A 24,558-nucleotide genomic window follows, 5' to 3' on the forward strand; every position below is an offset into this window, starting at 1 on the left:
TTATTTCTTTAAACAATACACAGTTTTATGCAGTATATTCACATAAAGGCACAATCATCAGATGCTGTATCAGCATTAAGCTAAATTGTTTATAGTGAAACGGATGTATGTAACACAACGTTATTTTTGTACAATAATATCTTCCTTTACATTGAATTGTGGTTTTCTTTATCAGCATCTAAGCTTAAGTGATTACGAGTATTTACTTATTCTAGACTTAAGGAAATAAGCAGGTATTGTTAGTTAAGTGTAATACGTTTGTTATGAGAGAATTATTAGTAATGGTTGGTGAACACTGAAACTGCTTTCTGCAAACACAATATAAAATAACACAATGAACATGTGTTTGTCAATGATATTTATTTTAGGAAACGTTTTTCAGTTCAGATTATTATTTATAACTAGGAGGAATTATAATCAAGTTTTCTGTATTTATAGTTACATGAAAAACAAATACCAAAACAACAAACTCGAGCGTTTTGTAACATTTTTACCACAAAAAACTCGAGCGTTTGTAACAGGTTTTGTAACATTTTATACCACAACAAACCTGAGTGTTTGTAACAGGTTTAGCAAAATGTTATACCACAACAAATTCGAGCGTTTGTAACAGGTTTGGCAACATTTTATACCACAACAAACTCGAGCGTTTGCTAATGGTTTAGCAACATTTTATACCACAACAAACTCGAGCGTTTGTAATAGGTTTAGCAACATTTTATACCACAACAAACCTGAATGTTTGTAACAGTTATTTATCACATATGTGTGTCATAAACCTATCATCACTACTTTATTGGGCCTTATAAAAATCTCGACATAAGTGCACTACATCATTGTTTAGCGTTTAGATTTATTGGTACCTGGTGGGGATTATGCAGACAATATCAAATAAAATCCCTGAATGATCATATTGTGTGCTACTTAAAAGAGTGCTGATCATAATAAATGCAACAATAATTTAAATCCAATGTTAACACACGGGTTTTGATTGGTTGTTGTAGTTGGTTTCTGATTAGTCATTCATCATCAGGAAGTTGGTGAGATTACCAAACCGTTGGTACATTTTCTATTCCTGGTTCACACTGTGCGGCGTTAGTACACGTTCACAGGATCTTTTAATCAATTTATACAAAAACAATTAACAAGGTAAGTGATAATTAGTGTATTGTAGGCCAACCAACTTTGTTACCATTTTAGTTTACTGGGTAATTTGGCGTATGCGCAACACCTAGAATGTATACTCCTAAGACCTAAGATATAGACGAAAGGTGTAGGCCTACTCATAAACATTTTAGTACGGGAGTGAATTTTGTATTTGTGTATACTTAATTCTATATTAGGCTAGGCAATTAGTAACCATAAATAAGGTGCTTACTCAAAATTGTATATAGTTATATTAAAATACAACAAGGTTTGTTATTCCTGCATGAAAACATTTTTGTAATATATTTGTAAATTTATATTTTAAGTTAGGGTGCCACAGATTAAAAGCTTCGCTTGCTTGTGGTTATCCTGTTTTTCACACTTTATTGTACTTAATTTTCTATTTATATTTTTATGAATGTTGTGTGAAAAATAAAAAAATTATGTACAAAAGTGGAACAGGCGAATGGTTCTTTTATTTACTTTTATTTATTAATTTTATTCATTTAGCATTCATTCAACATAACATCTAAAATACATAACAAAGAAAAAATACCAACAATTGGAATATTAAAATTGAATAAAACCAAAGTTTTTTGAAAAGGCCAACAGAGTTTCCCCATGGGGATAATAAAGTTTTAATTGAATTGAATTGAAATTGAATTGAAGTGACTGAATTAAATAAAATAAAGTCATAACATTGTAGCAAGGAAGTGAATTTTGTATTTGTGTGTATACTTTATTAGGTTTGGCAATTAGTACAATCATCAACAAAGTTTACTCAAAATTGTATTGAAAAATACTAATCTGAGATATGTTTTATTTTATTTGTGTTTTATTAGGCCTATTTTATTTTTACCAAAACGCCACGACATAGAATATCTCTACACACAGTTTAGGCGGAAGGTCCCGTCATAAAATGTTAGTACGGAAGTGAATTTTGTATTTAGTGTACACTCCATTTCACATTAGACTATTATATTAAGTGTGCTGGTATTATATATATATGTGAACTTTTATTCAATCAATCGTACATTTGTTATAATGGTAACCATAATAACGTATAATATTACAGAAAAAAAAAACCAATTTAAATATTAATTATAAAATATATACAATGATTATTTACAGTATAGATAATAATAATTGTTTCTATTGACTATTATTGGAAACAGAAGTTGAATAATAAAATACTGAAAAGTTTAATTAGAGGTTTACAATCAATGGAAAAGATGAAAACATATAATATTGTAAGTATTAAAAGTAGCAAATAGTGTTTAGGAAGATTACTGTATATTGGCAACGGCCTACAGATGAACATGGTTATAAGCAAAAGTTATATAAGTATATAAAGTATATATCCTTTTAATTAAAATCACTATTCATTGCAATTTAAAGTATTTATTTGCAAATTTCTATCAAAAAGCCGTATAGGCCTACAACAAAGTTTCTTTAGACAAATATAGTATATTTGCATGGCGGTTTGCATTACTCCTGTATATATCTTATTGAATAGGCCAAAAATATGTATGTTAAACGCAGTGATATGTAATAACCGAAGGCTGGATGGCAATCTTTTAATGTTATCGCAGTTCAAAAGTGATTCTCCATGAAGAGGGAACCAACAAGATGGCGGCTGCAATCGACCAATCAGATATGCCCTACGCAGTACGCACTACAACGCCTGTGTGTTGAGCCTATCTGCTGCGTGAGAACAATACGCAACGCAGCGCGTTAAGCGTATAAACGCGGACGCATTCTATATGATCCTCGTATACGTACAATTGCTAGATTACCAAGAAATTATTCATTCTATTGCGATTAAAAATAATTATATTAAATTTTATAAAAACTTCACTGTGCTTTGAAAAGAATATGTGTTGCAATTTATGTGGTCTTAATGTATTATATTTGATTATTATTTTGTATATTAAATAATGTTTATGAACACATTTACGGCCGCCATCTTGTTGGTTCTCCTCTGTGTGAATCACTTTTCAGTCCGGAGTGCGCCCTCTAGGCTTCGGCTTTACCTCACTGGTTAAACGTCAACTCCCTCCTGTGATTTTCAAGTAGCCTCTATTAAAAAAGGAATGACCAACTTTGTTCCATTAAATGGTTTTCTTAAAGTTGTTCACGTTCAAGAGTCGGTGTCAGATTATTTCAAAATGGTAGCATAAATAAAATGTCGATGACATAATACAGTATTTTAGCGCCCTCCGAACGCCTCTGAAATGTGTTCATTGGTTGACGCTAAGTATATATTTTTATTTTGTCTAATTTTCTTGCAATTGAACTGTATGGCAAGGCAAATGAATTCACAATTATATCTGGACACTTATACTTAAAACTTGAATGTACAAATTGTGACGTAATTACGTTTGAAATTGTGTTTATAGAAGAATGAATGCCGTACTGATTTTCAGCGCATGCCTGTCTATGGCATTTGCGCGTTCCACTGGACCCCCAACAGATGCTTGTACCGATATGATTCCTCAACATGGAGGCTTGACTGTGTCAGGAGAACCTCCATATGCTGTCAACATTGGTTCAATGAAGTACGCCACAGGATCTCCTGTTCAAGGTAGGCCTAAGACTGTCTCCAATCTTAAAACAAAATGTTGCTTTTGCTTTTCTTGGAGAAGCTATCAAACAAACTGGCCAAAAAAGAGAAAAAAAAAATTAAGAAAATCTGCGCAAACTCACAAACTCCTTATTTCTTTATTCTTAACAACAGTCACCGTTGCAACTACAAATGGAACCTCTTTCCGAGGCTTCTTTGTCCAAGCCAGAGTGAACGATACTGATTTTGTAACTAATCCAGCTTTAGGAATGTTCTCCAATTACCCCGAGCAGACAGGTGGTGTGGAATGTACCACTGACAATGCTAACGTAAGAACGTCTTATTTTTACTAGGTCAATAATTACTAGTGGAAACTAGACACTAAGATTGTCTAGAATCCCGCTTGAAACCGAATTAATTGCAGCTTTCGTTTGGCACCAAATTCCGCTTGTGACAGAATTCCGATTTAAATAGAATTCCGCTTGAAACAGAATTCCGCTTCCGTTTGGCACCAAATTCCGCTTGGGACAGAATTCCGCTTTAAAAAGAGTTCCGCTTGAAACAGAATTCCGCTTAAAACTGAATTCTCGTTAGGAACCGAATTCCGCTTGAATCGGAATTCCGTTCGAAACAAAATTTCGCTTGGGACAGAATTCCTATTGAATTAGAATTTAGCTTGAAACAAAATTATGCATGGAAACATAACTTCTCTAATTAAGCGTTGTTCATGCTCAGAATGAATTTAGTCTTATTGTTCTTTCATCCGTTTCTACTTAAGTTTATATCGAGCTAAATATATTTGTTTATAGAGTGCTTGGGGACATACAAATAATAATGACAAAACGAGTGTCATGGCCACTTGGACATACGATGGACCATGTGAAGATGTCGGCGATTTAGCTTTTAGGTACGGTAATTATTTCTGAATTCCGTTAAAATGATGCAAATGGTAGGCCTATATTATTTTATATTAAATGCATATTCACAATACGGTGTCACATGTTACATTCAATGAATCTGGCTTTTTTTTAATAATAATTAATATGTCCTTGCTTACAGGTATAACACAATGAGCTTAGATTGGTTTCCTCATATCGCCACGCTTCGGTTATTAATCCGGAAATCATTGTAGTCGAAAGAATCGACATTTAACTGGTATGAGGTCGGATATATAGCCAGTCGGATTCCCTTTATTTTCTCAATCCAGCCAAGCTTATGACTAAGCACAAGCGAAAGATTATCCAAATTGTTGCTCGTGATTGGTCAGCCTGCCTTGCGTGAACGGCACTGCGTTTCTTCCCAGCGCAAGCGCGAAGGATCAGAAACAATGTTGTCTATTGACACGACAACAATAGTTTTAAAATCACGGCGAGTAGCCTTATGAATAGCCTAATTTGTTTTATTGTATTTCAGAGTGACTGTAGTCCAAGGTGATCCTCGAACACGATATTACACTGACATCGTCTCCAACAATCTAATGTTTGATGCCGAGATGTGCGACACCAGTGCAGCTAGTGAGTTTATAGTCACAAACAAGTTTTCTCTCTAATAAAACTTAACTTATAACTATGAATTGTTATCAAATAAAATATCTTGTATTTGCCTTCCTATATCCTCTCTGCCTGATCCTCTCCCTCCCTTTCCGCGCGCGGACTGAAAGCCATTTTTGCGTAACGTTTTGCGAACTGTGTTTTAGGTGTTATGTTAACTATTTAATATTTTGTATTTTTCAGGTACGACAACGGAGCAGCCAGTAAGTTTGGTTAAACTAATGAATTCAAATCAAATATTGTGTATTAGCCCCATACATCCTGTCTGCCTGTCTTTCTCCCGCTCTTTCCCACCAATCTTTGAAAGAATTAAGTTTTGCTGCCCCATGTTCCTGTACAATACGAATTAAAAAATCTAGGATAATTGAAATCTTTTATGTATTGTTTTAATCCGTGCGCGGACTGAAAGCCATTTGTGCGCAAAAAATGCTGTGTTTTAGGTGTATGTTAACTAATTTACTATTTTCTTTTGTTTTTCAGAATGGAGCAGCCAGTAAGTTTGGATACCTATCAAGTTTTCTCTCTAATAAACTTTACTGTTAACTATGAATTTCTATCAAATAAAATATCTTGTATTGCCCGGCCTATATCCTGTCTGCTTGATCCTCTCCCGCCTTTTCTCATCCATGTTTTGCTGCCCCATGTTCATGTACAATACAAATTTATAAATCGAACGGGAAAGGGTAACCGGAATCTTTTATGTATTGTTTCATGTTGTTGTCATCCGCGTACGCGAACTGAAAGCCATTTGTGCGCAAAAGGTTTTTGCGAACTGTGTTTTAGGTGTTTGTTAACTACTTTAATATTTTTGTATTTTTCAGATTACGTCATATCATCAATCTTTACAATTATCTCTAGTATCATGGTAGCTGTTCTTGCTTATTAGATTCTCGTAACTTTATAATCACACACAGTTTATAGAAAATATTTTATAGAAGAATATAGAAACAAAATGAAAGCAATGTTTTAGTAAGAAAAGAATGATCCATTGACTACCGAACGTACGAGGGCGTTCTTTTCTATATTTCTTTGTAAGCACGCGCGCGTCATCTTGGAAATGTTGCTGTATTTGATAATGCTGGACATACAATGCCTACACCATACATACAGAGACCAAGCACTACTTCTAAAAAGCAGGGTACAACCAATTCATGTATTCAGTGCAATTTATGCATTCATCGTTTAATTATAATTTTTCACAATAACTCGTCTTCTGCGAGCAACATACTGGTCACGTGGCGTCGCAAAAATTTGTAGATTGTAGAAGAAATGATCAGCTCCTCATAAACGGATTTATTCTATGCTTTAGTAAAAGATTCTGCACATAAGGCTGTTGAGAAAATGTTTGTTTTATTTTATTAGTACATCATAGGTTAGACCTATAATAACCAAGGCTGTCAAACACGGATGTTATAAAAATAATGTATTATTCGTTATTTTTTGCTATAATAAAGAGTATACACTGGTCGGATTAGATTTTTTATATAATAAAAGTTCTTTGAGAAAACTATTTTGTTTTGTATCGTTTCCAAAATTTAGTCGTTGGATTTTTCTTTTCATTCAAACTACTCGCCTCCAAGAGCCCACTCAGATCCGTTGTTTGCATCCCTTTCCCTTTTAAAAATTTACGATATAAATTGCCTTCAACAATGTATTTTCGTATACTCTTGGTTAAATTCCCTAATCCCGGCTCAATTTCAACCCCTGTTCAAATTCAATTTCAACTATCATAGTCATAACACAAGAACCTCAAATAAAATACATATTCCATTACACAAAACACTATCTTTCAAACATAACATTCAGTTTTCAGGGCCAAAATATTGGAACAACTTACCCAAATACATAACCAAATCGCCAACAAAAAAACATTTCACTTTTAAGCTAAAAAGGCATCTATTATCCACAAATAATCACTGAATTCTAAATAATATTAATTCAAATTTCTTTGATATTTTCAATCGGTTACTTTTGTTTTACTTTGGTTTTTTTAATGATTTTTTGATATTTTTTATTTTTTGGCAGCCCACCACAAGTTTACACTTTCTGGGGTTCGCCTCTCTTATTTAAAATTGTTTTTTTACAAACACTGTTAATAGAAAAGAGAAGAGAAATAAATGTTCTGAATATAAAGATGTATTGTCCCACTGAAAAAAATAATTATTTAATTTTTTGTTGTTGAATATCCCATTTTAATGTCACATAATAGTTATCCACTTTGACCAATAATTAGATTGAAAAAAATGCATTTACCGGCAAAAACTGCAAAAAAAATAGTCAAATTGGCTGCAATGGATTTTTAGTTGAATTTAACCAATTTTGTCATTTTATAAGGGAAAACATTATTTGTTTTTTTTTCTACGGAAGTGATGAACTTGATTAAGACTACAAAATAACCTATTCAAAGTCTGAATTAACTAATCTTCATTTTTTCATGTTTTTAGGGGACAACATATAATTAAACCCGTATTTATTTTGGTTAAAACAGTGGATCGGCGGACCGTAATGTACATGTGATACCACTTATACTTGGTACATCGCCATACACGTTCAGAATATACTACACATTGACCCTTGTTATCTTATTTAATAAGTCTATAGACATAAAGCGGTAGGCCTGTGCCGTGTACAGTGGTAACCTACCAGATTCACTCACCTGATAATTTAATTATATATAACAACAAGCAACAGGATTACTCCTCTTCCCCAATCTCTAGCACATTATGCATAACCATTAGATATTATTTTCCCATTACCTATTAATTATAAAGCGTCTAATGTTGTGAAACCTTCATGTGCTGTATTATTATCACCCCGGTCATTTTTGATCAATCGCGTATGAATACGTTATGCTTTGACCTAAGGTACCCATTTGTACACCTGGGTGGAGAGAGGCAAACGTAACAAAATTGTGGGTTATGGAGGGGATAATACAAAATAGAAATCATGATCGATGATTATTGCAACAAATTAATATTCATCAATTTTAACACATGGTTTTGATTGGTTGTTGTAGTAGTTTGTGATTAGTCATTTATCAGGGAGTTAATGAGATTTAAAAAAAAACCAGCCGTTGGTATTTCTGCATTCTTGGTTCACATCGTGCGACGCTGGTAGCCCTACTCAAGGATCTTGGTAAATTAAACAAAACAATTGAAGGTAGGTGATAGGTGATACGTAGTCAAAATTGTATTTAGTATCGAAAATCCAACAAGAATTGTTACCACTGAAAACCATGTTCTTGGCGAAATGTCCACTATCAAAATTCAATACGGACATATACCAACCAGGTATTACATAACCCTGGTCAGAGTACTATTTACCATCAACTACAATCTAAACAACTGTTCAGGGACTGTCACTACTGTTGGGCCTTGACATAGAAACTCGAATTTGAACACTTTTAAGCCACTCCTGAAAGTGCTATGTGCAATCGGTGGAATGGCGCTTTAAAAATGGAAAGATTGTTGATAGATAGATTGTAGGCCTAATATAGATAATAGTTTGAATTTACAGATTTCTGATGTTATAACGTAGGTTAAAAATAACGTTCATACTGGACCAAACCATTTTATTTGTAGGATACTGATTTTAAGCACCCGCTGTCTTACTGTGACATTGGCGCTCCTCACTGTACTGCTGATTCTAGATATATATTCTGAGAGTAGTTTGAATTTACAGATTACTGACGTAATAAATAACGTTTTACAGAACTAAACCGTATTTTTTTTTGTAGAATAATGAATGCCGTACTGGTTTTAAGTGCATGCCTGTCCGTGGCATTAGCGCTTCCCACTGGACCCCCAACTACTGCTTGTCCAAATATGATCCCTCAACATGGTCCTTCCACCGTATCAGGAGAACCTCCATATGAGGTCACTAAAAACGACATACAGCAAAGGAGCTTCGGTGCAAGGTAAGCAAACGAAGAAGGAAATGACGCAATAATTGAAGCGCGCGTACAGAGAAACGCTTACTACGTATACTAATCTTAAACAACAAATTCATGAACTTCAAAATTAAACCAACAAAAAAGGACTAACAATAAAAGTAGGCCTACCAAACCGGTTTTGTAAAGATGCGAACTTGGAATTGAAATACCGTCAAGTCAACATTGATAACAAACTTTTCTATATAATTTTTATTCCTAAAAGTCACCGTTGGAACATCTTTTCGAGGCTTCTTTGTCCAAGCCAGAGAGTGAACGATGCTGATTTTGCAACTAATCCAGCTTTAGGAATGTTCTCAGATTACCCAGAGCAAACAGGTGGCGTGGAATGTGCTGCTGACAATTGCTAACGTAAGAACGTCTTATTTTTACCGAGAGCAAAATACTGGGTTAATATTACTAGTGGAAACTAAATGTAAATTCAGCTAAGAACAGAATTCCGCTAATTAGCCTACAGAATTTCGCTAAGAACAGAATTCCGCTAAGCGAAATTTCCACTCAATTAAGATTGGCCCTAATTCCACTGGCGTAGAAATCGATACCAATTCCAATTCTTGGCTAATTGGTGCAAATTCTATCCAATAAAAACAATATAATATTCTGTCCAATTATGTAACCTCATAAAAACGTCTTAGGTCTTTCTTTTTAATTGAATTAGGAATTCTGTATAATATCAATATACAATACTATTGCAAACTATCATTTCTATAGAGTGCACTACTTTAATGGGCCTATAAATAAACATCTCGATATAAGTGCACTACGTCATTTTTCTAGTTTTCTCCGTGCCTAGTTATTGGTATGATTATGCAGACAATTAATAATAATAATAATAATATCCTGGATTTATATAGCGCCTAATGTTGTGAAACCTCTAAGCGCTGAACAACATTATTACCATAGTCATTTTTTTCCTGATCAAACACGTATGGAAACGTACTCCCATAATGCAGCTAGTATAGTAATCAGAGCAAAGTTGTGTCTTGATCTAACCGGGTTCCCATTTATACCCCTGGGTGGAGAGAGGCTTGGATTTGAACCTCGAACTCACGATCAGTAGTCGAACGTCCAACACACTGCGCCACACGCCTTTACTCGATTACAATTACAAATAAAATCCATGAATAATATTGTGCCACTTATAGAAGTGATGATCATAATACATGAAATAATAATTTCAATCCAATGTTAACACACGGGTTTTGATTGGTTGTTGTAATTGTATTATTATGGTTATTCATTCATCAGGGAGTTGGTGAGATTACACCAACCGTTGGTACTTTTTCTATTCCTGGTTCACACTGTGCGGCGTTAGTACACGTTCAAAGGATCTTTAAACTAATTTATAGTAAAAAAAACAATTAACAAGGTAAGTGATAATTAGTGTATTGTAGTATTAAAAATACAGCCAACTTTGTTACCATTTTAGTTTACTGGACGATTTGGCGTTATACGCAACACCGTAGAATGTATGTACATCAATCAGTAGGCCTAGGCGAAAGGACAATCCGGCGAAAGGACAATCCGGCGAAAATGTCTTCATACTTTTTTAGTACGGATGTGAATTTTGTATTTGTGTACACTTAATTCTATATTAGGCTAGGCAATTAAGTAACCATAAAAAACCTGTTTTCTTAAAATGGTATTGTTATATTAAAAATTCAACCAGGTTTGTTATTCCTGTTTATGCCAACGCCTTAAAATTATGTACATAAGTGAGATAGGCGAATGTTTCTTATTTATCTTTATTTATTCATTCATTTAGCATCCATTTAACAATACATTTAAAATACATAACAAAGAAAAAATACAAACAATTGGAATATTAAAATTGAATAAAACCAAAGTGATTGAATTGAATAACATTATAGCAAGGAAGTGAATTTTGTATTTGTGTGTCTACTTTATTAGGCTTGGCAATTAGTAATCATCAACAAGTTTTACTCAAAATTCTATTGAAATCCAACCAAGTTTAATACTACTCTGAGATGTGTTTTATATTATTTGTGTTTTATTATTTTATTTTTATCCGAAACGCCACGACATAGAATATCTCTACACACAGTTTATGCGGAAGGTCCGCTCATAAAATGTTAGTACCACCGAAGTGAATTTTGTATTTAGTGTACACTCCATTTCACATCAGAAGTGTGCTGGTGGTATATGTGCACACACTTTGCATTAGCCTATTAAGTGTGCTGGTATAATAAAGTATATAGAGCCTTTTGTTTAAAATTACTATTCATTGCAATTTAAAGTATTTGTATTTGCAAATTTCTACCAATAAGCCGTATAGGCCTACAACAAAATTTCTTTAGGCAAATATAGTATATTTTGCATGGCGGTTTGCATTACTCCTGTATATATTTTATTGAATTTTGTTAAACTCCCTCCTCTGATTTTCGAGTCGCCTCTATTAAAAAAATGATCAACTTTGTTGTATTAAATGGTTTTCTTAAAGTTGTTCATGTTTTAACGACGAGTCTGTGTCAGATATTTAAAAATGGTAGCATAAATAAAATGTCGATGACATAATACAGTATTTTAGCGCCCTCCGAACTCCCCTGAAATTGGTTGACGCTTAACATAATATATTTTTATTTTGTCTAATTTTCTTTCAATTGAACTGTATGGCAAGGAAAATGAATTCACAATTATATATCTGGACACTTTTACTTAAAACTGTACAGATTGTGAAATTGTGTTTATAGAAGAATGAATGCCGTACTGATCTTAAGCGCATGTCTGTTGTCCGTGGCATTGACGCTTCCCACTGGACCCCCAGAAAGTGCTTGTAACGATATGATTCCCCAACATGGAGACGCGACTGTGTCAGGAGAACCTCCATATGCGGTCACCATTGGTTCAATGAAGTACGCCACAGGATCTCCTGTTCAAGGTAGGCCTAAGAATGTCTCCAATCTTAAAACAAAATGTTACACTTGCTTTTCTTGGAGAGCTATCAAACATACTGGCCAAAAAGAAAAACACAAACTCACTTTTTTTATTCTTATAAACAGTCACCGTTGCAACTACAAATGGAACATCTTTCCGAGGCTTCTTTGTTCAAGCCAGAGTGAACGATGCTGACTTTGTAACTAATCCAGCTTTAGGAATGTTCTCAGATTACCCAGAGCTGACAGGTGGAGTAGAGTGTACTGCTGACAATGCTAACGTAAGAATGTCTTATTTTTACCGAGAGAAAAATACTGGGTTAATATTACTAGTGGAAACTAGACACTAAGATTGTCTAGAATCCCGCTTGAAACCGAATTAATTCAGGCTTCCGTTTGGCACCAAATTCCGCTTGGGACAGAATTCCGCTTTAAATAGAATTCCGCTTGAAACAGAATTCCGCTTACAACCGAATTCCCGTTTGGAACCGAATTCCGCTTGAATCGGAATTCCGTTTAAAAAAAATTCCGCTTGGGACAGAATTCCTATTGAATTAGAATTTAACTTGAAACAAAATTCTGCATGGAAACATAACTTCGGTAATTATGCGTTGTTCATGCTCAGAATTAATTTAGTCTTTTTGTTCTTTCATCTGTGTCTCTTTAAGTTTAATCTCTATTATCGAGCTAAATACATTTTTTTATAGAGTGCATGGGGACATAAAGATAATAATGACAAAATGAGTGTCGTGGCTACTTGGACATACGACGGACCGTGTGAAGATGTCAGTGACTTAGCCTTTAGGTAAGGTAATTATTTTTTAAACATCCAAACACAATAGAAGGGCGCGCCTGTTACTGTTACTTATTAGCCATTTTAACACTGTAGGCAAATGGCATATTTATATAATTACACAATAAGGTGTCACATCACACAGATGTTTTTTTACCAGCTAATAACATAGTATCATCATACTATATCTTCTGAAATTGTCAATGAATCTGGATTTTTGATCTGGCCTTGGTTACAGACAATGAGTTTCCTCATATCATCGCGTTGGTTATTCATCCGGAAACCATTGTATTGTAGTCGAATAATCGAAATTGAACTGGTATGATGTCGGATATATATATCCAGTCTGATTCCTTTACTTTCTCAATCCAGCCAAGATTAGTACATTTGACCAATCCCAAGCGACAGATTATCCCAACTTTATTTTCTTTACGCGATCTTCACTGCTTAGTGAGAAGATAAGAACTAAGCGCAAAGACACAAACAATGTTAGTTGTCTATTGACACGACAACAATTAATACTTTTGAAATCATGTCGGGTAGCCTTATGAATAGCCTAATTTGTTTTATTGTAATTCAGAGTGACTGTAGTTCAAGGTGATCCTGCAACAAGATTTTACACGGACATCGTCTCCAACAATCTAATGTTTGATGCCGAGATGTGCGACACCGGAGCAGCTAGTAAATTTATAGTTACAATTAAACATGTTTTCTCCCTAATAAACTTCACTATTTACTATAAATTTCTATCTAATAAAATATCTTGTATTAGCTCCCTACATCCTGGGTAATCGGAATCTTTTATTTATTGTTTCACGTGTCACTGCGAACTGTGTTTTAGGTGTATGTTAACTACTTTAACATTTTTGTATTTTTCAGGTTACGTCATATCATCAATCTTTACAGTTATCACCAGTATCATGGTAGCTGTTCTTGCTTATTAGATTCTTGTAACTTTATAATCACACACAGTTTATAGAAAATATTTTATAGAAGAATATAAAACAAAATGAAAGCAATGTTTTAGTAAGAAAAGAATGATCCATTGACTACCGAACGTACGAGGGCGTTCTTTTCTATATTTCTTTGTAAGCACGCGCGCGTCATCTTGGAAATGTTGCTGTATTTGATAATGCTGGACATACATGCCTACACCATACATACAGAGACCAAGCACTACTTCTAAAAAGCAGGGTACAACCAATTCATGTATTCAGTGCAATTTATGCATTCATCGTTTAATTATAATTTTTCACAATAACTCGTCTTCTGCGAGCAACATACTGGTCACGTGGCGTCGCAAAAATTTGTAGATTGTAGAAGAAATGATCAGCTCCTTATAAACGGATTTATTCTATGCTTTAGTAAAAGATTCTGCACATAAGGCTTTTGAGAAAATGTTTGTTTTATTTTATTAGTACATCATAGGTTAGACCTATAATAACCAAGGCTGTCAAACACGGATGTTATAAAAATAATGTGTTATTCGTTATTTTTTGCTATAATAAAGAGTATACACTGGTCGGATTAGATTTTTTATATAATAAAAGTTCTTTGAGAAAACTATTTTGTTTTGTATCGTTTCCAAAATTTAGTCGTTGGATTTTTCTTTTCATTCAAACTCGCCTCCAAGAGCCCACTCAGATCCGTTGTTTGCATCCCTTTCCCTTTTAAAAATTTACGATATAAATTGCCTTCAACAATGTATTTTCGTATACTCTTGGTTAGTTAGGAGTGGAGCTGTGTCTTGGTGGTTATGATGCTTGGCTCCCAATCTAAGGGTCCTGGGTTTAAGTCCTGTCATATGTCAGGGTTTTTTTCTCATGACAATTTACAACTCCACTCCCAAAGACTTAATAATAATAAGTCTTTGTTTATGTAGAGCATCTTGTGTATATGTTTGTCTTATATGTTCTAGTGCAGTATATGGAGAGCCTTTTCGATAGTGCTTTGCACTCATGGCAATCCTCAGGGTGCTGCACCGCTGTATTGTCATGTATACCTGAAAATTGAATAAAGAAAAAAAAAATAATAAAGTTAAATTCCCTAATCCCGCTCAATTTCAACCCCTGTTCAAATTCAATTTCAACTATCATAGTCATAACACAAGAACCTCAAATAAAATACATATTCCATTACACAAAACACTATCTTTCAAACATAACATTCAGTTTTCAGGGCCAAAATATTGGAACAACTTACCCAAATACATAACCAAATCGCCAACAAAAAAACATTTCACTTTTAAGTTAAAAAGGCATCTATTATCCACATATAATCACTGAATTCTAAATAATATTAATTCAAATTTCTTTGATATTTTCAATCGGTTACTTTTGTTTACTTTGGTTTTTTTTAATTATTTTTTGATATTTTTTATTTTTTGGCAGCCCACCACAAGTTTACACTTTCTGGGGTTCGCCTCTCTTATTTAAAATTGTTTTTTTACAAACACTGTTAATAGAAAAGAGAAGAGAAATAAATGTTCTGAATATAAAGGTGTATTGTCCCACTGAAAAAAATAATTATTTAATTTTTTTTTGTTGAATATCCCATTTTAATGTCACATAATAGTTATCCACTTTGACCAATAATTAGATTGAAAAAAATGCATTTACCTGCAAAAACTGCAAAAAAATAGTCAAATTGGCTGCAATGGATTTTTAGTTGAATTTAACCAATTTTGTCATTTTATAAGGGAAAACATTATTTGTTTTTTTTTCTACGGAAGTGATGAACTTGATTAAGACTACAAAATAACCTATTCAAAGTCTGAATTAACTAATCTTCATTTTTTCATGTTTTTGGGGGACAATACATCTTTAAACAACATATAATTAAACCCGTATTTATTTTGGTTAAAACAGTGGATCGGCGGACCGTAATGTACATGTGATACCACTTATACTTGGTACATCGCCGTACACGTTCAGAATATACTACACATTGACTCTTGTTATCTTATTTAATAAGTCTATAGACATAAAGCGGTGGGCCTGTGCCGTGTACAGTGGTAACCTACCAGGTTCACTCACCTGATAATTTAATTATATATAACAACAAGCAACAGGATTACTCCTCTTCCCCAATCTCTAGCACATTATGCATAACCATTAGATATTATTTTCCCATTATCTATTAATTATAAAGCGTCTAATGTTGTGAAACCTTCATGTGCTGTATATTATTATCACCCCGGTCATTTTTTATCAATCGCGTATGAATACGTTATGCTTTGACCTAAGGTACCCATTTGTACACCTGGGTGGAGAGAGGCAAACGTAACAAATTTGTGGGTTATGGAGGGGATAATACAAAATAGAAATCATGATCGATGATTATTGCAACAAATTAATATTCATCAATTTTAACACATGGTTTTGATTGGTTGTTTGTATTGTAGTAGTTTGTGATTAGTCATTTATCAGGGAGTTAATGAGATTAAAAAAAAAACCAGCCGTTGGTATTTCTGCATTCTTGGTTCACATCGTGCGACGCTGGTAGCCCTACTCAAGGATCTTGGTAAATTAAACAAAACAATTGAAGGTAGGTGATAGGTGATACGTAGTCAAAATTGTATTTAGTATCGAAAATCCAACAAGAATTGTTACCACTGAAAACCATGTTCTTGGCGAAATGTCCACTATCAAAATTCAATACGGACATATACCAACCAGGTATTACATAACCCTGGTCAGAGTACTATTTACCATCAACTACAATCTAAACAACTGTTCAGGGACTGTCACTACTGTTGGGCCTTGACATAGAAACTCGAATTTGAACACTTTTAAGCCACTCCTGAAAGTGCTATGTGCAATCGGTGGAATGGCGCTTTAAAAATGGAAAGATTGTTGATAGATAGATTGTAGGCCTAATATAGATAATAGTTTGAATTTACAGATTTCTGATGTTATAACGTAGGTTAAAAATAACGTTCATACTGGACCAAACCATTTTATTTGTAGGATACTGATTTTAAGCGCCCGCTGTCTTACTGTGACATTGGCGCTCCTCACTGTACTGCTGATTCTAGACATATATTCTGAGAGTAGTTTGAATTTACAGATTACTGACGTAATAAATAACGTTTTACAGAACTAAACCGTATTTTTTTTTGTAGAATAATGAATGCCGTACTGGTTTTAAGTGCATGCCTGTCCGTGGCACTAGCGCTTCCCACTGGACCCTACTACTGCTTGTCCAAATATGATCCCTCAACATGGTCCCTCCACAGTATCAGGAGAACCTTCATATGAGGTCATTATTGGTAAAACGACATACAGCAAAGGAGCTTCGGTACAAGGTAAGCAAACGAAAAAGGAAATGACGCAATAATTGAAGCGCGCGTACAAAAACGCTTACTACGTATACTAATCTTAAACAACAAATTCATGAACTTCAAAATTAAACCAACCAAAAGGACTAACAATAAAAGTAGGCCTACCAAATCGGTTTTGTAAAGATGCGAACTTGAACTTGGAATTGAAATACCGTCAAGTCACCATTGATAACAAACTTTTCTATATAATTTTTATTCCTAACAGTCACCGTTGGAACATCTTTTCGAGGCTTCTTTGTCCAAGCCAGAGAGTGAACGATGCTGATTTTGCAACTAATCCAGCTTTAGGAATGTTCTCAGATTACCCAGAGCAAACAGGTGGCGTGGAATGTGCTGCTGACAATGCTAACGTAAGAACGTCTTATTTTTACCGAGAGCAAAATACTGGGTTAATATTACTAGTGGAAACTAAATGTAAATTCAGCTAAGAACAGAATTCCGCTAATTACAGAATTTCGCTAAGAACAGAATTCCGCTAAGCGAAATTTCCACTCAATTAAGATTGGCCTAAATTCCACTGGCGTAGAAATCGATACCAATTCTAGGCTAATTTGTACAAATTCTATCCAATCAATAGAATATTCTGTCCAATTATGTTACCTCATAACAACGTCTTAGGTGTTTCATTTTAATTGAATTAAGAATTCTGTATAATATCAATATACAATACTATTGCAAACTATCATTTCTATAGCGTGCACTACTTTATTGGGCCTATAAATAACCATCTCGACATAAGCGCACTACATCATTTTTCTAGTTTTCTCCGTGCCTAGTTATTGGTATGATTATGCAGACAATTAATAATAATAATAATAATAATAATAATATCCTGGATTTATATAGCGCCTAATGTTGTGAAACCTCTAAGCGCTGAACATTATTACCCTATAGTCCCCATTTTTTCCTGATCAAACACGTATGGAAACATACTCCCATAATCTCGCAGCTAGTATAGTAATCAGCGCAAAGTTGTGTCTTGATCTAACCGGGTTCCCATTTATACACCTGGGTGGAGAGAGGCTTGGATTCGAACCTCGATCTCACGATCAGTAGTCGAACGTCCAACACACTGCGCCACACGCCTTTACTCGATTACAATTACAAATAAAATCCGTGACTAATATTGTGCCACTTATAGAAGTGATGATCATAATAAATGCAATAATAATTTCAATACAATGTTAACACACTGGTTTTGATTGGTTGTTGTAGTTGGTTTATGGTTATTCATTCATCAGGGAGTTGGTGAGATTACACCAACCGTTGGTACTTTTTCTATTCCTGGTTCACACTGTGCAGCGTTAGTACACGTTCACAGGATCTTTAAACTAATTTATAGTAAAAAAAAACAATTAACAAGGTAAGTGATAATTAGTGTATTGTAGTATTAAAAATACAGCCAACTTTGTTACCATTTTAGTTTACTGGACGATTTGGCGTATACGCAACACCGTAGAATGTATGTACATCAATCAGTAGGCCTAGATATAGGCGAAAGGACAATCCGGCGAAAGGACAATCCGGCGAAAGGACAATCCGGCGAAAATGTCTTCATACTTTTTTAGTACGGATGTGAATTTTGTATTTGTGTATACTTAATTCTATATTAGGCTAGGCAATTAAGTTACCATAAACAAGCTGTTTTCTTAAAATGGTATTGTTATATTAAAAATTCAACCAGGTTTTTTATGCCCGTTTATGCCAACGCCCTAAAATTATGTACATAAGTGAGATAGGCGAATGGTCCTTATTTATCTTTATTTATTTATTCATTTAGCATCCATTTAACAATAAATTTAAAATACATAACAAAGAAAAAATACAAACAATTGGAATATTAAAATTGAATAAAACCAAAGTGATTGAATTGAATAAAACCAAGTCATAACATTATAGCAAGGAAGTGAATTTTGTATTTGTGTGTCTACTTTATTAGGCTTGGCAATTAGTAATCATCAACAAGTTTTACTCAAAATTCTATTGAAAATCCAACCAATGTTAATACTACTCTGAGATGTGTTTTATATTATTTGTGTTTTATAATTTTATTTTTATCCGAAACGCCACGACATAGAATATCTCTACACACAGTTTATGCGGAAGGTCCGCTCATAAAATGTTAGTACCACCAATGTGAATTTTGTATTTAGTGTACACTCCATTTCACATCAGAAGCGTGCTGGTGGTATATGTACACACACTTTGCATTAGCCTATTAAGTGTGCTGGTATAATAAAGTATATAGAGCCTTTTGTTTAAAATTACTATTCATTGCAATTTAAAGTATTTGTATTTGCAAATTTCTACCAATAAGCCGTATAGGCCTACAACAAAATTTCTTTAGGCAAATATAGTATATTTGCATGACGGGTTGCATTATTCCTGTATATATTTTATTGAATAGGCCAAAAATATGTATGTTAAACTCCCTCCTCTGATTTTCGAGTCGTCTCTATTAAAAAAATGATCAACTTTGTTGTATTAAATGGTTTTCTTAAAGTTGTTCATGTTTTAACGAGTCGGTGTCAGATATTTCAAAATGGTAGCATAAATAAAATGTTGATGACATAATACAGTATTTTAGCGCCCTCCGAACTCCCCTGAAATTGGTTGACACTTAACATAATATATTTTTATTTTGTCTAATTTTCTTTCAATTGAACTGTATGGCAAGGAAAATGAATTCACAATTATATATCTGGACACTTTTACTTAAAACTTGAATTTACAGATTGTGACGTAATTACGTTTGAAATTGTGTTTATAGAAAAATGAATGCCGTACTGATCTTAAGCGCATGTCTGTCCGTGGCATTGACGCTTCCCACTGGACCCCCAGAAAATGCTTGTAACGATATGATTCCCCAACATGGAGACGCGACTGTGTCAGGAGAACCTCCATATGCGGTCACCATTGGTTCAATGAAGTACGCCACAGGATCTCCTGTTCAAGGTAGGCCTAAGAATGTCTCCAATCTTACAATCTTAAAACAAAATGTTTCACTTGCTTTTCTTGGAAAGCTATCAAACATACTGGCCAAAAAGAAAAACACAAACTAAAGGCCTCCGAACACCAATCTGCGCAAACTCACAAACTCACTTTTTTTATTCTTATAAACAGTCACCGTTGCAACTACAAATGGAACATCGTTCCGAGGCTTCTTTGTTCAAGCCAGAGTGAACGATGCTGACTTTGTAACTAATCCAGCTTTAGGAATGTTCTCAGATTACCCAGAGCTGACAGGTGGAGTAGAGTGTACTGCTGACAATGCTAACGTAATAATGTCTTATTTTTACCGAGAGAACAAGCACGAATGTGCAATACTCGGGGTACAGCGAAAGAAGCTGTATACAGACGTATACAGTTAGAAAGTTAAAGAAAAATAGGTTTCGCCAGGGCTCGAACCGGGACCTTCTGCGTGTTAACCAGACTTGACAACCACTACACTACAAAACCTCTTACATTGAAATTGTGGGTTACAGAAAGTTTTTTAATCCATTTAAATTACAAATAAATGGTAATAAGCACAAAGCAAAATAAACATGTGTAAAAGTGATAATTACCGATTACACAAAATAAGTATTTTAAAAAAATAATAATAAGATATACTGTTTATAATTATCATATTGCGTATACAGTACTTTTCACCATAAAGTTTAAAAAAAAAGGTTTAGCCCGGGCTCGAACCAGGTACCTTCTGCGTATTGAGCAAACGTGATAACCACTACGCCAAGAAGCCGCATATAACCATATAACTACATAACGCTGTGGTGTGTGTCACACATTGTGGATTCTTAATTAAACAAATTAATTAACAAAAAATTAAAAATCCGGCTCTATAGCTTTGAGGACATGTCCCTGTAGTATGTTCATGCCAAATCCCAGCTCAATACTACAACTAATAAGGGAGGAGTAGTACTTTAAAAATCGCACTTTTTACTCAATAGTGTCCAGATGGTGGAGGAGAAAATGAGTAAGTACTAGACTCGGGTACCCCGAGTAAAAATACTGGGTTAATATTACTAGTGGAAACTAGACACTAAGATTGTCTAGAATCCCGCTTGAAACCGAATTAATTCAGACTTCCGTTTGGCACCAAATTCCGCTTGGGACAGAATTCCGCTTTAAATAGAATTCCGCTTGAAACAGAATTCCGCTTACAACCGAATTCCCGTTTGGAACCGAATTCCGCTTGAATCGGAATTCCGTTTAAAAAAAATTCCGCTTGGGACAGAATTCCTATTGAATTAGAATTTAGCTTGAAACAAAATTTTGCATGGAAACATAACTTCGGTAATTATGCGTTGTTCATGCTCAGAATTAATTTAGTCTTTTTGTTCTTTCATCTGTGTCTCCTTAAGTTTAATCTCTATTATCCAGCTAAATACATTTTTTTATAGAGTGCATGGGGACATAAAGATAATAATGACAAAATGAGTGTCGTGGCTACTTGGACATACGACGGACCATGTGAAGATGTCGGTGACTTAGCCTTTAGGTACGGTAATTATTTTTGAAACATCCAAACACAATAGAAGGGCGCGCCTGTTACTGTTACTTATTAGCCATTTTAACACTGTAGGCAAATGGCATATTTATATAATTACACAATAAGGTGTCACATTTGTAAGATTTTACATTTTTTTTTACCAGCTAATAACATTGTATCATCATACTATATCTTCTGAAATTGTCAATGAATCTGGATTTTGGATCTGGCCTTGATTACAGACAATGAGTTTCCTCATATCATCGCGTTGGTTATTCATCCGGAAACCATTGTATTGGAATTGTAGTCGAATAATCGAAATTGAACTGGTATGATGTCGGATATAATATATCCAGTCGGATTCCTTTACTTTCTCAATCCAGCCAAGATTAGTACATTTGACCAATCCCAAGCGACAGATTATCCCAACTTTATTTTCTTTGCGCGATCTTCACTGCTTAGTGAGAAGATAAGAACTAAGCGCAAAGACACAAACAATGTTAGTTGTCTATTGACACGACAACAATTAATACTTTTGAAATCATGTCGAGTAGCCTTATGAATAGCCTAATTTGTTTTATTGTATTTCAGAGTGACTGTAGTTCAAGGTGATCCTGCAACAAGATATTACACTGACATCGTCTCCAACAATCTAATGTTTGATGCCGAGATGTGCGACACCGGAGCAGCTAGTAAATTTATAGTTACAATTAAACATGTTTTCTCCCTAATAAACTTCACTATTTACTATAAATTTCTATCTAATAAAATATCTTGTATTAGCTCCCTACATCCTGGGTAATCGGAATCTTTTATTTATTGTTTCACGTGTCACTGCGAACTGTGTTTTAGGTGTATGTTAACTACTTTAACATTTTTGTATTTTTCAGGTTACGTTATATCATCAATCTTTACAATTATCTCCAGTATCATGGTAGCTGTTCTTGCTTATTAGATTCTCGTAACTTTATAATCACACACAGTTTATAGAAAATATTTTATAGAAGAATATAGAAACAGAATGAAAGCAATGTTTTAGTAAGAAAAGAATGATCCATTGACTACCGAACGTACGAGGGCGTTTTTTCTATATTTCTAGGTATGCACGCGCGCGTCATTTTGGCAATGTTGCTGGTCACGTGGTATCGCAACATTTGTAGATTAAAAAAAATGATGAGCTCCTTAAACGGATTTATTCTATGCTTATGTAAAAGAGTCTGCACATAAGGCTGTTGAGAAAATGCTTCTTGTTTTATTTTATTAGTAGGCCTACCGTAAATCTTCTAATAGTAACTCACAATCTAATAGTAACCCCCTTCTAATAGTAACCCACCTTCTAATAGTAACCCACCCTGTAAGTCAATCTATAATAATAACCCACTACTACCCCCATGGGTTACTATTTTAGGATAATACATGTTGATCTCGGGAGTGGGGGAGGATTGAGTGTTTTTGAGTTTATAAAATAAAGTTAGCGTTCAAACTAATTTGTTTATTGATTCGTACCTTTTTATTTCTTTGCTATGAGTTGCTGACCGGAAAAGTTGGGATGGGTTACAATTTTCAGGTGCCTAATTTAAGATTAGTAATAGTAACCCACTACTCTAATAGTTACCACACCCCCCCCCCCTTCTCCCTTCTAACAGTAACCCACCCTAAAAAAACAATCAAAGAATAATAACCCAGGGTTACAATTAGAAGATTTACGGTACATGTATAATAGGTTAACATTTCTTAATGCCTGTAAAATGACACGCATTGTGTGAAACAAGGCTATCAAACATAGGTGAACACGGTTGTTAACTAAAATAACGCATTATTCGTTTTTTTGTTTTTTTTTGCTATAATAAAGTATATGCTGGTCGGATTAGGTTTTTATATAATAAAGTTCGTGGAGAAAACTATTTTGTTTTGTCTCGTTTCCAAAATTTAGTCGTTGGATTTTTCTTTCATTTCATATTCATTCATTTAAAGGTGTATTGTCTCCTGAAAAAAAAATTTATTTAAATTTGTTTTTGTTGAATATGCCATTCGGAGGACAATACATCTTTAAACAAAATATATTTAAACCCATATTTATTTTGGTTAAAACAGTGGATCGGTACAGTACATTCCTTTAGGATTACTAGAGGGTGAGCTCGCTTCGCTCGCTCCCCCTCTAGGAAGTGTAGACGATGGTTCTCGGAATGATAACAATTTTCTCCTTGTACGTTTTCTGTCGGTTACCATTATTGAAAATGCTTGACATTCGTAAAACTAAACTACTCTGTTTCACAGTGTTTTAGATGATTAATAACATTTTAAAGTTTAGTGTTTATTGTTTGGTAGGGCCCTTTGGGGAGGCGGAGTTTATTTGAAGGAGGTGCTTATTCGAGGGATATATGTTAATTTTTGTAGTTTTAATAATATGGTAACATTTATAATCAAATGAAAAGATATGAAAAGTGGTAAAAAAGAATAACAAATGCTTGGCATTGTAGATAACAGTGCGATGAATTCTACTACAAATAGTATAATGATTATTATTCAAAGTGATGTTTTATTAGAGAGGCGTTTATTCAAATAAATACCACCCTAATAATTATTAATACATTATTTAATTTAAACATCTTTTGAAACTAACTGCCGTGACAGAGTGGGCCCAAGAAAGAAGATATTACGGCTTGCAATATGGGCAGACATCTCGGTCCTAACGGGACACAGATAGCCTACAGTTATTCCTGCCAGCTTACTCAATCAACTATTAGGATTTCACTCAATTTTAAACAAAATGTCTTATCATCAAATCTCCCTATGTAATTTTATAATACTATTTCCCACAATATATTC

General features: G+C 34.1%; 3 protein-coding genes across 5 annotated transcripts; all 3 read left to right on the forward strand.

Moving 5' to 3' along the window:
- The first annotated feature begins 1,025 nt into the window (after positions 1-1,025).
- Positions 1,026-22,703, forward strand: LOC140045273 (putative defense protein). 3 transcript variants are annotated; one of them, XM_072090113.1, is made up of 8 exons: positions 1,026-1,149; positions 3,546-3,730; positions 3,884-4,038; positions 4,519-4,616; positions 5,123-5,223; positions 5,443-5,462; positions 5,740-5,752; positions 6,081-6,769. In XM_072090113.1, the coding sequence occupies exons 2-8, from the start codon at positions 3,550-3,552 to the stop codon at positions 6,143-6,145; spliced, it is 633 nt and encodes a 210-aa protein (XP_071946214.1). In that variant the 5' UTR covers positions 1,026-1,149; positions 3,546-3,549; the 3' UTR covers positions 6,146-6,769. The 3 variants fall into 3 exon arrangements, with proteins under 3 accessions (XP_071946214.1, XP_071946215.1, XP_071946217.1); XM_072090114.1 differs by lacking the exons at positions 5,123-5,223; positions 5,443-5,462; positions 5,740-5,752; positions 6,081-6,769 and adding exons at positions 22,321-22,421; positions 22,620-22,703; XM_072090116.1 differs by lacking the exons at positions 5,123-5,223; positions 5,443-5,462; positions 5,740-5,752; positions 6,081-6,769 and adding exons at positions 13,476-13,576; positions 13,775-14,461.
- Positions 11,924-12,911, forward strand: LOC140043361 (putative defense protein Hdd11). Its single transcript, XM_072087863.1, has 3 exons — positions 11,924-12,107; positions 12,229-12,383; positions 12,810-12,911. Exons 1-3 carry the CDS (start codon positions 11,924-11,926, stop codon positions 12,909-12,911), a joined length of 441 nt encoding a protein of 146 aa, XP_071943964.1.
- LOC140043364 (putative defense protein Hdd11) lies at positions 17,118-21,772 on the forward strand. The gene is made up of 6 exons (XM_072087865.1): positions 17,118-17,194; positions 17,443-17,587; positions 18,479-18,600; positions 20,008-20,192; positions 20,361-20,515; positions 21,641-21,772. Exons 1-6 carry the CDS (start codon positions 17,118-17,120, stop codon positions 21,755-21,757), a joined length of 801 nt encoding a protein of 266 aa, XP_071943966.1. The 3' UTR covers positions 21,758-21,772.
- Positions 22,704-24,558: the final 1,855 nt, after the last annotated feature.

Source organism: Antedon mediterranea, chromosome 3 (assembly GCF_964355755.1).
Source record: "Antedon mediterranea chromosome 3, ecAntMedi1.1, whole genome shotgun sequence".
Classification (NCBI taxonomy): Eukaryota; Metazoa; Echinodermata; class Crinoidea; order Comatulida; family Antedonidae; genus Antedon; species Antedon mediterranea.

Coding starts and splice junctions, on each gene's coding strand:
- LOC140045273 (XM_072090113.1), top strand. CDS start 3,550: ATGAATGCCGTACTGATTTTCAGCGCATGCCTGTCTATGGCATTTGCG. Junction 3,731..3,883: donor CACAGGATCTCCTGTTCAAG/GTAGGCCTAAGA, acceptor TCTTAACAACAG/TCACCGTTGCAACTACAAAT. Junction 4,617..5,122: donor GTCGGCGATTTAGCTTTTAG/GTACGGTAATTA, acceptor ATTGTATTTCAG/AGTGACTGTAGTCCAAGGTG.
- LOC140043361 (XM_072087863.1), top strand. CDS start 11,924: ATGAATGCCGTACTGATCTTAAGCGCATGTCTGTTGTCCGTGGCATTG. Junction 12,108..12,228: donor CACAGGATCTCCTGTTCAAG/GTAGGCCTAAGA, acceptor TCTTATAAACAG/TCACCGTTGCAACTACAAAT. Junction 12,384..12,809: donor GTACTGCTGACAATGCTAAC/GTAAGAATGTCT, acceptor ATTTTTTTATAG/AGTGCATGGGGACATAAAGA.
- LOC140043364 (XM_072087865.1), top strand. CDS start 17,118: ATGGTCCCTCCACAGTATCAGGAGAACCTTCATATGAGGTCATTATTG. Junction 18,601..20,007: donor AAAAAAAAACAATTAACAAG/GTAAGTGATAAT, acceptor TTGTGTTTATAG/AAAAATGAATGCCGTACTGA. Junction 20,516..21,640: donor GTACTGCTGACAATGCTAAC/GTAATAATGTCT, acceptor ATTTTTTTATAG/AGTGCATGGGGACATAAAGA.